The 14048-nt window shown below is 47.8% G+C and overlaps 4 protein-coding genes across 4 annotated transcripts; 3 read left to right on the forward strand and 1 right to left on the reverse strand.

The window, feature by feature from the left end:
* Positions 1 to 1269: 1269 nt before the first annotated feature.
* N7519_009783 (uncharacterized protein) lies at positions 1270 to 2921 on the forward strand (the record flags this gene model as incomplete). Its single annotated transcript, XM_057296556.1, has 3 exons — positions 1270 to 1542; positions 1596 to 2186; positions 2235 to 2921. The coding sequence occupies 3 exons, from the start codon at positions 1270 to 1272 to the stop codon at positions 2919 to 2921; spliced, it is 1551 nt and encodes a 516-aa protein (XP_057144438.1).
* A 2489-nt stretch (positions 2922 to 5410) lies between these two features.
* N7519_009784 (3'-5'-exodeoxyribonuclease) lies at positions 5411 to 6947 on the reverse strand (the record flags this gene model as incomplete). Its single annotated transcript, XM_057296557.1, has 6 exons — positions 6793 to 6947; positions 6560 to 6756; positions 6311 to 6488; positions 5763 to 6253; positions 5517 to 5707; positions 5411 to 5462 (listed from the first exon to the last, which is right to left on the reverse strand). The coding sequence occupies exons 1-6, from the start codon at positions 6890 to 6892 to the stop codon at positions 5411 to 5413; spliced, it is 1209 nt and encodes a 402-aa protein (XP_057144439.1). The 5' UTR covers positions 6893 to 6947.
* A 680-nt stretch (positions 6948 to 7627) lies between these two features.
* Positions 7628 to 9287, forward strand: N7519_009785 (FMN-dependent alpha-hydroxy acid dehydrogenase; the record flags this gene model as incomplete). Its single annotated transcript, XM_057296558.1, has 4 exons — positions 7628 to 7760; positions 7823 to 8328; positions 8384 to 9035; positions 9112 to 9287. The coding sequence occupies 4 exons, from the start codon at positions 7628 to 7630 to the stop codon at positions 9285 to 9287; spliced, it is 1467 nt and encodes a 488-aa protein (XP_057144440.1).
* A 1725-nt stretch (positions 9288 to 11012) lies between these two features.
* On the forward strand, positions 11013 to 11753 carry N7519_009786 (uncharacterized protein; the record flags this gene model as incomplete). Its single annotated transcript, XM_057296559.1, has 2 exons — positions 11013 to 11224; positions 11312 to 11753. The coding sequence occupies 2 exons, from the start codon at positions 11013 to 11015 to the stop codon at positions 11751 to 11753; spliced, it is 654 nt and encodes a 217-aa protein (XP_057144441.1).
* Positions 11754 to 14048: the final 2295 nt, after the last annotated feature.

Here is a 14048-nt window from a genome sequence, read left to right on the forward strand (position 1 = left end):
GCCACCTGGGATGGGGCCCGGGGGCCACACGTGATAGGTTATCGATAAGGATGTCTTTGATCCGATAAGAGATAACAACGCTTTGCCATGTGCACGTCACGGGTACTCCACTACGCGGATGTCTACTTACTACTTCTGAATAGATAATGACTTAGCGACGAATGATCAGGGACAAATATAAATGAATAAATGGCCATTCTTAAAAATAAAAAGCACAGTGCATGGCACAAAGAACCTAGAGAACGTGGACAGTATCATGAAAGGTAACCACAGTATACACAGACTAACAAAGGTTATCAACCAGGTCGTGCCTCACTTCTTTTGACATCTTTCACGAGTCACTTCAGGCAAAATGTGTAAATTACTTTACTGTACTTTCCAAACCTGCTATTTTGGTGGGAATGGGTTGGGATGAGATCAAAGCAAAGGGCCCCAGGGTATATAGACCATGCTTATATATCTTCAAGGAAATCGACCAAGGTTCTGACAAATCGAAAAAAGTAATCATTAGCTATAGGTTGAAAAGTCATCTGTACTGTTTACACTTCTTTTTCGCCTTTCTTGTGTTCGTGCCATAAAACTGAGAAGGGAAAAAAGATGAGAAGATATCTAAAACAGGTCTGGAAAGACATGACAAGGCCGCGCAAGAGCCGACTACTCCTGTCTGATTTATTTAAATAATGTAACACAACGACAATGCTGTAAACAAAAGTTATCGACCCCAATGATTATTCAATCGGAATACAGTCCTTTCGATGAGAGCATACGGTCTTTACCATCCTGATCGGCGATGCTGGATATTTTGGATAGCGAAGAGAAGAAGAACGGTGCAATGTAATAGGTATGTTGAATGCTGCGGTACGGCACCACAAGAGAAGATGGAAGCCAATAGATCACATATGCCAGTCTGAGATGTGTTGCTGTTAAGTCGTGAGTAGAGCTCAGCAACAATCTCCATTCCGACCAAGTTCTATAACAAGAATCAGCTTTTCAGCTGAGATTATGCTGCAAATCTAGAGCCCCAAGAAATATCAACAGTGAAAGTAAACCGACCTTTAAGGATTGGTTGAACGCATTCTTAGGTCAAGAGTCTAGGAACATTGAAGTCATGTGCCCTGTCCATGGCTGCAAGGTCATAGCCACCTGGGCAGACCCAGTTCAGCGATTCCTTTCCCGCTTCAATACCCCACCAATTCCCCAATTGCTCATTCAAATGCCTGCCTTGCGTCCCAAAAAGAATAGTAAAATTGGCGATGAGTTTCCTCCACAATGGCACAAAAGCTCGACTTGGGTCGATCTACTCTGCGAATCCGAGATTCAAAGTTGCAGCTTCGCCTGGCCGCATCGGCTAATTTCACCCAGCCACTAAGCCATGCAGCCCCTCAAATACCAATTGACCTCTCACACTTTCCAAATGTTGAAAGCGTATGGATAACAGAGGCACCAGAGCTGGAGTTGCGCTTCTTCATTGGGGGAAACTGGGGTCGAAATGAAGCACTGGCATTCATCTCAAAATTGAGAGGCAAACTCTGTGGCATGGAGGTGTGTGAGAGAGAATATTCCCCAAACTGGAAACTGACGCTTCCTTCCTCCAGATCTGGTCAGACCTGGGATTCTCAGTTGAGATCAAGACGGGTGCACACGAATATTGCATTGACACTTCTGGTACCCACTGCCTCGAACTTGGTCTGCGCAGAGGATGGCCAATACAGAATCACACAACGGGTCGGACTTTACCTAGTATGATGACCAATCCCCCAGACGCGTGTCCTCCTTCCGGTGTACCAGTAGCTACATTGGCTTCAATTGATGTTCGGCTGGAGTATCGCTTTCAAGGCAAGGATATACCGCAATCCCAGGATCCTTTCGAGTTGGAGGTTGGTCTTGGACAAGGATCATCGGTTTTCCCCGGCCCTCAACGGCTAGACACAATGACAGAAGTCGCGATCCTACAGGCAGTGCACGACGAGGATTTCCATGAAGCTATTGGATCTCAGTTTTCTTGCATATCTGGAGATGGATCAGACCCATCACTCGAGGAACTCCTCCGACTGTTCGATCTTGGAATCAAAAGACTGGTCATTTCCAACTCAATTAAAGATCCCACGATTAGTGTCTCACAGCAGGCCACGCTCAAGAGCCTCGCAGATATCTCGCCCGTGGTGTTCGACCCTGGATATCGGGACGTGAGTTTTCCATCTCAGTGATGAAAATCAGGCACTAATTTCGCCCAGGCGATGAACCAGCGAGGAGTAACAATTCCAATAATCACCAAAGCCGTATCATCTATGCTGGCAGGAAACAAAGATCCATCCACCCAAGCTAAACTAGCAGATTTGTTAGAGCTCGCTTGCTCCCACCACACCCACCCCCACACGGGTGAGTTGATGATACAGCCTCAATTTCCAAGTTGGGGGACTGCAGTCCTCTCGTCACTTTGGCGTGTCGCCCAGAAAAATGTGCCCAAGACAAAACCCATGAAAAGACGAGCTTCGATGCTCTCTGCAGAGTGTCTATCAACTGGATTGACTGGATCAAACGAAACCGTCAGTCGCATGCCCACGGATCAGCAACAATCCGACAGCGGAAATCCCGGACTGGGTCGTTCTTCCCAAACACAATATCACGACGAGAATGAAGAAAGTGACGTATGTCTGTTGAATAGCGAATCTGAGGACCAGCTTTTGGACAATTTAAGCGAAACAAGCTTCACAGACATTGGGGATTCGACTCAAACATCCCTTGACACGTTACTCTCAACAACTGGGTCTTCTCAGACTTCATACGGTGATCATGACGCCATGCTTCTCTCGGATCATGGCGAATTGGCGGATTGTCCGGGAAACTATATGACGGATAATGATCCCCGAGAGGATATGGAGGCATACGACACGGACATTATAATGGCTGACTACCTTTAGATTTTTCATATGATACCTTCACTGTGATATATGATAACGCCTGTTTAATGATTACGATATTTCGATGATATTGAGCATTGAGAAATAATGTCCGTTTGGGCAATTTGACGATGCCGACATCTGAAGGTATTGGTGTAAACGAAAGGCCAAAAACAAAATCTCCACTATATACATGGATGAAGGGACATCCAAGTCTACTACGTATGTAGCTTCAATCTGTAATTCAAAACCTCAGCATTCATCTATGTGTGTATTGCAAAATGTTCCAAAATTCTCTCCATGTCTAAATTACAATGGACAAGCACGGGATGGTTTGCCACGTCGATAATTTTTGCCATGATGGCATTGATATCCTCATTGTTTGGCCCTTGTTGGGCTTCAGGGCGAACGTGGCCACATTGATGAGATTATCCAAGTGGAGATGCTCACATCATATCGCCAGGCCGGTAGAATCGAGAAGTTCTGCAATTGCTGCACCGATATCTGTATTTGAAGAGCTAACTTCACGGCATTTGTTGGCCTTTTGTGACGGATATGTACAGGAAAGCTTGGTTAACAGAACTCCTCGGCTTTACTATATGGGGTCTCCACCAATTTCCTGCATTGCAATGTTAGCTGAAGAGAGTATGTAGGATGAGAGAACGGGGAATGTTACAGGATGATATTGACTCCTTCCACTTTGGAGATCGAAAAGGAAGATAGAACAAAAGTTATGGAATTTCTGACCCGGAAATTGTAGCCTTCCTTGAGGTTACATGACGCTCAGTGGCCATGGGCTCAATTCAAACGGTCCAATATAGATGTCTGTATGATGTCAGCAGATATAGTGGAAGATTTGGAGTCAAGTATGGTGCCGATATTGGATCCTAACTCGCGGTGTCCTATACCTGTAGTACTGTAGTAGGACGCTTCGGCAGTATCATGGGCCATAGAACGGTTGGAAGCTATAGGGTAGTCATCTAGCAACAACGACGAAGGGTAAACCGTGCGCCCTGGCCAGCGGTGGGGGTCCTGTGGCGTGCGTGTCGCGCGGATGAGGCCATTCCCGCCGAAGTCAAGGGGGAATCTCTCTTTCAGTTGAGTGTTGGACAGGTCCTATACGTGATATACCCGAGTGATAGTTAGTAGTCTTTACTAGTAATAGATACTAACTAGTAATAGGACGTTATCTCACTCTTTCCTGTCTTCGTACATGTGACATAGTAGAAGCCACGTGGGAGTTGAGAGTTAATATCTTAAACGTCAGCACAGAAGCAAAGCCGATGCTAACGGTGCAGTAGAAAGATGAGTAGATGCGGGCGAAGAAAGGTGGTCATAGCCCAAACCAACGCCAAGTTGATGTATGAGGTTACCAGCCCTCAATCAGGTTGTCGTCCTTCGGACGACTCGGTATAATATATAATTTCACTTTCTTGCTATGATTATAGGTAGTATTGAGCTATTGAGTGTAGTAGATTTACGGGAAGAGTGACGGGAGAGAAGAACGATTCTGATTCTCTGAGAAACTGAGGCTGCTAATATAGCTATGTTCAACCTGAAAGACAAGGCATCAAGACAAACAACGTCAGGGCTGTCTGGGGAAGGACCTGCATAAAGCAGTCATATCAGGAAATGTCCTGAATACCCATGTGAATGTAAATCCAGAGGTTGCCTTATGACCAGCTGATTCATCGGCACCTGACTCCAGTGCTAAGGAGCGCCATGTGGTAATTGGCGTTATGCCCGACTGGAATTGTGAACGACGAGTTGTTAAACCCGTAGTGGTTTCAGAAGACTCGGAGTTCGATCTCCAGGCCAGAGGCCTGGAACTTCAACAGTGTCGATTGTAGGCTTCATCCGTGCTGTTTCTTGGAGAAATTTTTCTACATGGTGATGTTTGCGTAGGTTAATTCACTGGGAATAAATATTTATCCTGAAGGAAAGGACCTCGACCTCGTGAGATGAGATGAGCGAGGTGGCTCACCTCCACCGGTTGCCCACAGGTAAACAGTTTGAGCAGAGCGGAGTAGTAGGTTTGTTGATGACATTGTCAAACAAAGTCTAGGATCACTTCTGGTCTCATCATCATGTGAGTAATCCTTGATGGATGTCGATTCGCCTCGTCAGCTTAGGTCTCAAGAGACATAGTGCCAGAAGATGTGGAAGACCACTCTAGTGGCCATGGCACATCCGACAAAGATGGGCAACCCTTGGAAGGAAGACTGTACCTGGAGAAGATGAGGCTACAGCGGGAAGGCACGACAGAGTAATATGAGGGATGAAGAAAGAATGGGTCACGAGATCAAAGTGAGGAAAGAGCTAACGACAGCGAGGAATGAAATATGAAACAGATTATAGAAGTTATGTTCCAGTTACATATTCAATGCTTATACCTCTACAGCAACCAATATGGCTGATATTGAAAGACGTATATGAGCTACCTATGCTGTGATGGTATGACACAGCATTCATGCATTTTTCTTATCATCGACCTGCGGCGATAGCAAAAGTCAAGGCGACTCTTCACCCAACCCAAACATTCTGATAGAATTGTTCCACGCTCTGGAGAGAAAAAGGAGTTAGCATGGGGCCGAGTATCAGGAGTCAACATCTTACGCTTCGCAAACTTCCTCCACAGTGATACCCTTGACACTAGCAATAACATGAGCAACACGAGCGATGGCGACAGGCTCATTCCGACCCTTCACCATACACCCCTTCTGCCATTTCTCCTTCTTCACGGCCTTGGGCAGATCCGGTGCACCGTTTAGGTGCTTTGCAGATGCATGAGAAGGGCGAATTTCACACTAGGAAAAGGTTAGTCACGACTGATCCGTCCAAAGCTCAGAGCAAAGCACATACCCATGGCCCATCAGTTTCGATTTGGAGCCGATCGAGTGGAATAGCTTTGACAACCTCCAGGTTCTCCTCGGTCTTCATACTACACCCGTTGACACCGACGTCAAGACCAAGCGCAATCATCCGGTTCATTTCATCCATTGTCCCCGTGAAGCTGTGCACAAGTCCCCGCTTGGGAAGCTTGGCAAGCCTTGGGGCAAGGAGTCTCTCAAAGTCCTCGCTTGCAGCTCTGGAGTGGAGGAATAAAGGGAGCTGAATCTCAACAGCCAGGTCTAATTGGGCCTCGAAATACTTGAGCTGCGGCTCCTTGGGGCTCAGGAACAGTCGGTCATAATCAAGGCCGATTTCGCCGAATGCGACGGCGTGGCCGGATTGTGTGGATTCAACTGCCAAAGCGCGGAGTTCCTCCAGCATTTTTGAGGGACCGCCTGGGTATTCGTCGAAGAGCTTTGCTTGGCATGGATGCACACCAACGGTGGCATAACAAAAGCCCGCTGCAGAATCCAGCTGTTAGTAAACAATGGGGAATTCCTGGCACATTCGAAACTTACGGTATTTGCTGGCGATATGGACAGCGTGCTTCGATTCTACAAGATCTGAGCCGGTCACCATAAACTTTGAGCAGCCTACATCGCGAGCACGCTGGACAACGTCATCGAGGTCGTCTTCGTGGGCCTGCTTTCCATGATATTCACCGCGGAAAACGGGATCACTCAAGTTGATACCAATCTATGATTTCGCAGTTAGCCACGAGTTGCACAGCCTTTCGATGATGAGGCTGTTAAGAAAAGGCGACACACATCAACATATCGGAGAGGCTTAGGTTCGGCCATATTTGATGTGGTCTGTTGTCTTCCAGTTGTGGAGACTGTCTTGGGACTTCCAGCAGATATGGAATTTACAGGGGAGAGACCAGCCGAGCTGTAACTTTTTTGAAAACCTACGAAATGAGTCAGCTTAAGCTTTTCAAAGACCACCCAGCCTTTGCGTGACTGGACTAGTGGATAAGTCTATATCTGGACACGGAACCGACCTAACGAGACAGGTCTATCTATGCCTGTCGACCGCACACTTGAAGTGATATTGCGGCGGAAAAGTCTCAAAGCACAACCGACGGCAGAGTTTATTCGCATCAGATGGTCAGACCAGAGATCCTTGTTATTGTGTCGTTGAAATGCCCCAGTTCCTCTGTCGAGACAAATGTGTGTTGACTCACGGTCGGAAAATGTTCAGCCACACTAGGGCTGAGGCTTTCACTGTGGCTGGTGGTAATTGGTGCCTGAAAGTCCAGGCGGTTATATTCAGGGACCAGGGACCCACTCGGAGCGAAATCCGTGGTCCCCTCGGTGCTTCGCCGATTTGTGACACTTGGGAATTTGGATGTCTTCTAATTGGAGTCATTCGGAGCTCAGAATGAAATCCAGACTTTTGTGCTGCTTATGAAATTCCATTGGTCTTTGACCTCTTTGTACAACAAATGTGTGTGGGGCTAAGCGGGACTACATGGTAAACAGTTTGACTGGCAATCTAGAAGGCTGGGTAATCCTGAAGACAAGCAAGACCAAGAGTTCACAAAATAGAAGCTTTAATACAATACACAGCACTCCGTACAGCTGGATGCTTGAACAAGAAGCTCGGGGGACTTTAGTCCGTGCAATCCGGGGTAAGTCCGGGGGCATTGCCGAGCGCCATCCCCGCCCCGAACCCTTGCTGAGTATTTAGCTCACTGTGGCTGGCTGTTTCAATTTTACCTCCACCTCATTAAGCCTCCTTCACAATTCCACATACAGGACCCGCGTGATTAAGTATCGGCCTCGGTTTCTTCCTGGTTAATCCAAGAACCCGCACGCTTATACCGCCTGACAGCAATGGCAGACCACAGACTTCTGTCTGTCCGACAGATCTCAGAGCATAAAACACCCGACGATTGCTGGGTTGTGGTCGACAAGCAGGTGTGGGATGTGACCGACTTTTTGGAAGAGCATCCTGGAGGATCCGCAAGTACGTCCACGGATCCGACAAATTATCATCTCAGGGCGATATCTAATGTACCTCGCGAACAGTTATCCTGAAGCACGCAGGAAGAGATGCAACAAAAGCCTATTCAGAAGTCCACGCACCTAGCGTAATGAAGAACAATCTCCAACCGGAGAAGTTCAAGGGCGTCCTCGACGAGTCTACAATTGACGCCGAATGGGCCAAACCACCACCGGGACAGAGTCCCAAGGTGATACTGGAAAACGAGAAGCCACCGTTGGATACACTGATAAACTCGCACGACTTCGAGGTCGTGGCTTCGAAAACCGCCACCAAGAAGACCTGGGCCTTCTACTCCAGCGCAGCTACAGATCTAATCACACGAAACGCCAATAAATCATGCTTTGACCGAATATGGTTCCGCCCACGAGTCCTAAGAAACGTCCGTTCAGTAGATGCCGGGACGAATATTCTCGGCGGGAGTTACAAGCTCCCGCTGTTCGTGAGCCCGGCAGCAATGGCAAAGCTGATCCACCCGGATGGAGAGTGCGCCATTGCTAGAGCCTGCGCAAACAAAGGAATCATGCAAGGAGTGAGCTTATATGGTGTGTTTCCATTGCCAGTCACTATGCTTACGATCTGGATAGATTTCGAACAACTCATCATACACCATGGAGGAGCTACGTACGTCAGCACCCTCAGCCGACTTCTTCTTCCAATTGTATGTCAACCGGGACCGAGCGAAGTCCGCCGCTCTGCTGCGCCAGTGTTCAGCGAATCCGAGCATCAAAGCTATTTTTGTTACTGTGGACGCCGCGTGGCCCGGCAAGCGCGAAGCCGATGAGCGCGTCAAGGCAGACGAGAGCTTATCGGTGCCCATGGCGCCGTCAAAGGCGCAGAACGACAAGAAAGGCGGCGGTCTCGGTCGCGTGATGGCTGGGTTCATCGATCCTGGGCTGACATGGGAGGATTTGAAATGGGTGAAACAGCACACGCACAAACCGGTGTGTTTGAAAGGCGTGATGTCAGCGGACGATGCGCTACTAGCCATGAAAGCGGGACTTGATGGTATATTGCTCAGCAATCACGGCGGTCGCAACCTAGATACCAGTCCGCCGTCGATTATCACGCTGCTGGAGATTCACAGACGCTGTCCGGAGGTCTTCGATCATATGGAGGTCTATGTGGACAGCGGCATTCGGCGTGGGACAGACATCCTCAAGGCGGTTTGTCTCAGGCGCAACGGCCGTGGGAATGGGTCGCAGCATGCTTTTTGCTACCAATTATGGCCAGGAGGGAGTAGAACATTTGATTGACAGTAAGTGATGGCTCGATATCCTGCTTTTATAGTTTGCTGATTCATGTTTTCTCGCAGTCATGCAAGATGAGCTGGAAACAGCTATGCGGAACATTGGCATCACATCCCTGGCGGAGGCGTCCCCTGATCTCGTGCACACTGGGGATGTCGACCACCTAGTTCCAGCGTCCCGCTCGCATCCGTACGCTCGGGCCATAGCTAAAGGACGGCGACTGGAGTCATCGAAACTTTGAATTAAAAAAAGTTGGGTATGAGATATGTACATTTGTACTGGGATTGCTATGTCGGTTGAGCAATCCCATAGCGTGAGGATGCGAGCCATCTAGGGCCATACAGTATGCTAGACCAGTTGCCTCGACATAGTAGTAATTAGCGACCAATATACGGAGTACTTACCTGCCTACCTACCAAGTCTAGAAATCAACAAAAAGCAGTACTCCCGACCCTCTAATCTAGGGGTTAAAGGGGAATTATTCAACCAATTCCCGCCAAGATTTATGCCACTTCCCCAGGGCGGGCCCTTACAGCTATCGAATACTCCCGAGCCCCTGGTCACCAAAACAATAAGCATAGCCACTTATAACCTTCCAAGGAAGGTCTGCTGACCTACTCCGTAGACACGATTTCGATCCGGACCTTCCGGGTTTAATAAGCAATTGCGGGGTGAGAAAAGCATAAATCTGAATTTGAATTTGAAAACAGACACGTAGCACCATACGTAGTATTTTGTAGATGATCATGGACATCTACATATAATGATTTATACCGTGTAGCACGGAGAATAGGTAAAATGTGTACGTACTTTGTAGATCATTCGGAAGGCGGACCTAACTCCGGATCTCACCGCTCCACTTATTAAAGGACTAAGTGTGACACTAACTTGCTGAGGTCTTGGATATTATTCCTAAAATTAATTCGAGGTCCATCAGGTCATGGGATTCCTCAGCAATTGAGGATCGGCGATCAAGCCCCATAGTCCCCAAAATTGGAATTCCATATGTTTCGTGGCTTACGTGCCGTCAGGCTGTGGTGCAGACCGACTCGCCTGTAGAGAGAGGAGGGCGTAAGAGCGAATTGTGAGAGCCACTCACGATCAGGGGATTAGAGGGCGATATGCATAACGGAACCATTTGTGCATGTATCTTCGAATCGGATAACTCTCCCCGTTTTTTTCACTTTCCCTAGGAGAATTCAATGAGGGGGGCCTACGTTGTCCAGAGCATGGGCAGGTTATAATTAAGTACTCCGTACTCCATACGATTCGACAGATTACCTACCCCATTCTGCAGGAAAACACCCAATAATGGCCGATGTCTATAATGCTGGTGGTTATTTCATTGGATGATCATCCAAAAAAAGACGTAATGATCACCAGTTTCAGGAGAGTCGGGAGAAGAGGGGGTGAGATGGAATATTCAGAAGTACAAGTCGAGAATACATCATTTTCGGGGGGTAAGTGATGTACCGGGTACATCTTGTCACTCCGTGTTCTGGTGGGTACGGGGTAGCCCACAGTCCCGATGGCTGGGTACCTGGTACTTACGCCGTAGATCTGTGTCTGGGAGAATTGTTGAACTCAGCACATAGCACATGGGTAGTAGAAATGTATATATAGAGATCCTTGTTTCCCCTCTTGCCAGCTCGTCCTCTGAAAGATTCTAGAGTTCTGTTTTAGCTTTCAAATCCGTGAATCAAATCACCCACTGCTACCCTCTCAGTGTTGACGTGCTCTACTTTTTTGGCTCGACACTATCGATAACGGTCCAGACCGCCAAGACCTCGACTCATAGCTCTCCCCAACCATTCCCAGCTCTATAAAGCTGCCTGTGCTCCTATATTTGCATACTCCCTCATTTCTCACTTTCTCTTTTTCCTTATACTTGGAGACCTCCACCCCTTAGCCTCGCAACATAGCCCCATCTCAAAAAAGCTATAGACCTATACACTTCACAATCACAATGACTGCTCCCCGTTCATCATCTCTCCGCGCTCTCCGTGCTCTCTCTCAACAGCCTGTGGCACCCTCTTCTCGCCGCTGCCTTCACATCACCGGAGTTCAGTCCGCTCAACCCGCCAACAACGGCGAGAAGACCCTCTCCAACCATGATGTCCTCCAATCCCGCGCCTTCAGCATCGCCATGCGCAGAATCAATGGCAGTGCATTCCCAGAGTATGTCCCACATTCCATTCAATACATCTACCCATGTCTCATTCCAAACCCTAAAAAAAAGTACCCCCAAAAACTAACACACTCCAGTTCCTCTTCCTCCCGCCAATTCAACACATCCCGCGCCACAAAAGCCCTAAATGACACCTCAACCGTCGACTTCGTCTACATGCCCAACATGGCAGACCTCGACGCCGCCCCTCTGCAACGCGGCATCCAAGTCCCGGTCCTTCCCGAACTCCCCTCCATCCCAGGCCGCCAAACACCCACCGCCCCACCCATGAAGCCCCAGATCTACACCGTGTCCGGCACCGGCGCTGATGTCCCTGCCAGCGCCATGAGCGAGGTCGTCGATAACCACGCCATCGACCTGGACCCGTTCTCGCTTACCGAGGCCGTCGGCCGCTCACGTGTCGGCGAGGAGATCCAGCGCAGGTCAAATGGTTCTTCTGAGCCTGGTGTCATACGTGAGCTTTGGGCTGGCTTCCTTGATGATGTTATGGGTCCCAAGGAGAGTGTGCAGAGGAAGTAGAGTCTTTTGATTCCTGTCTCTTTGGTCCATTGTTACTTTCAGTCCCGTTGACGGGTCTGTGATGAAACGAATCCTCTTGTTGCTTGATACATTGTTCAGGCTTTATCTTGTCTTTTTCTTGTTTGGTCGTCGGACTGTTTTGAGATACTAGCGTTTTGATGTAATATCTTTCCCATGGAGTGGATGTCTTCCTCCAGTTTCAGCCAGCCGATCGTTGGTTTCTTCCTTTTCTATCTTATTCCACTACAGCTCTGTCGAGTTGTGTCAATCAATTGAACATTACTATCCATATCTTTAACAGAATCCTTGGCCTCTTCCATTGACGTCTCTTAGAAAGATCGCTCTGTTTGCGGTTCAATTCCGTCTGAGACTAATGGGATACAGTAAGTACCTGACGAAAAAACAATGGAAAACGCAGTGAATCTTTTCATACATTCAATCTACCAAATTACTACCAGTCTATTGTCACAGATGACTCAACACCCTCTCTGAAACAAACCCGAAAAATCCCATTTTTCGTTGTGCCGAGGCAGTCGATCGATACCCACCATGATCTACAAAAGTAGATCCAGACTCCCGGGAACTCCTCCGTTAATCAAAGTGCACCGTTGACCCGAGGTCACCAGTCTACCTACAGCTCAAGACGAATGAGTCATTCTGTTATTCCCAAGATACTCGCCGACAATTGCATCACGGTCACCGAACGCATGTGCGCGCCATACCGAGATGTGTCCGAATAACCCTAAAAGCGATATTCTAAAATTAACGTTCGCTGTATGCTCCCGACAGCGCTTGTCTTGTCCACCTCGGAACAATGACGTCGAGATACTCATTTAAGAAGAACCGACGCTAGTGTACGGAATCCAGCACGAGAAACGAATCAGCCCACTTTCTTTTCTTCCGTGTCTCCAGCGGCGCTGCAGTAATATCTTTGCGGTTCCGAGGTTTGTTTTTCGTTCCTTGCAATCTGCAGTTGCCGGTTAAATTGATGGAACGGATGGGGCTCGGGTGTCGTGGGGAAGGTCGGAGTCCCGCTCGGGCTATTTCGGGGAGAGCTGGGGTGATTATCTGATTGATTTATCAATCGCTTTTTGGGGAGTCTGGAGTGTGTCATTTGATGATTTTTCTCCTTTGACAATGGCTATTGTTTGTCTTTTAGTGTTGGGGCTATATGTGGCTGGTGCTTTGCTGTTGCCCAGGTGTTTCGGGCGTAAGGGGTTTGTGGCTCTATGGCTTGATTTAAATCGTAATCTACTGCCCAGATAGTTCTGTACCTTTGTTGGCATAGATTTATCTACATAGAGCCCTCGAGATCCCTAGGCGAAGAGTTTGCTTCCTTAGGTTGTCATCTGTTAGGGTAGCTATGTACTATTCACTATATGCCCAGTCGCGAACAGTTCCCTTCCTCAATAGGCCCATTTGGTCGAACTAGATTTATACAACTATTCTCTCACCCCAGCATGTTAATTGCGATGGAGTAATAGTAATATCATGACTTCAATCAAATTAAGGTATCGTCATGTCCAAAAGTAGATGTGGATATACCGAGGTGCTAATATCTGTTGCATAGTGTGGGACTATTGTACTCCCGTGGCAGATTTTGCGTTAAGTAGTATACGTTCAATGCGGTGGCTGTGATGAGACAGGTGCAAGACATTGTCAGACTTGCAGGGTTTGTATGCCATGTGCACTCGACTGAGTAATGCAGTACGTACGGAGTAGTACGGAGTACATGGAGGATTACTTCCTGGTAACTGGCTTGGTTCATAAGAGAGGCCGGGACTGTCCAGCTTCTAAATGATAGAGCCAATACTCGCCCCATGCAATATCCACGCAGGTTGTGATGCAGCAATGGAAACTCCTGGATATGTTCAGTTTTAGAGTCAGTCTCCACAGTTAGCTCATGATCTACATGATATATCCGTTTTAGGTCTCCCACTTTATACTTTCCAATTAATTGGATCAGGTCAAACTGCGTAAAGTGTGTACTCTAGTCATTCAAGTTTGAATCAATCCAAATTGTTTATGGAATGACTTGCAGTAAGTAGACACAGGTATCTGCAGAGAAAAAGTGGTCCCTGTCAAGGCTGTCAGGATCAGACGGTCTCGACCCAAGTGGAGGCGGAAATCCGAGTCTAGACCTCATGTATACACCTAAATGGCGTCTGTACAAAGTACGGTTACATTCTACAGCATATGTATGGGCTGGAATTCTATTTATTTCCCTCTTTCGTGTTCTGTTTTCGTCTTCGGGTGTTCCTATGAAAAACTTTGACGTTAAGCTGTTTAGCGGTT

This window comes from Penicillium mononematosum, assembly GCF_028829835.1.
Source record: "Penicillium mononematosum strain IBT 11891 chromosome Unknown utg000005l:1.0-9366267.0:1.0-9372171.0, whole genome shotgun sequence".
NCBI lineage: Eukaryota > Fungi > Ascomycota > Eurotiomycetes > Eurotiales > Aspergillaceae > Penicillium > Penicillium mononematosum.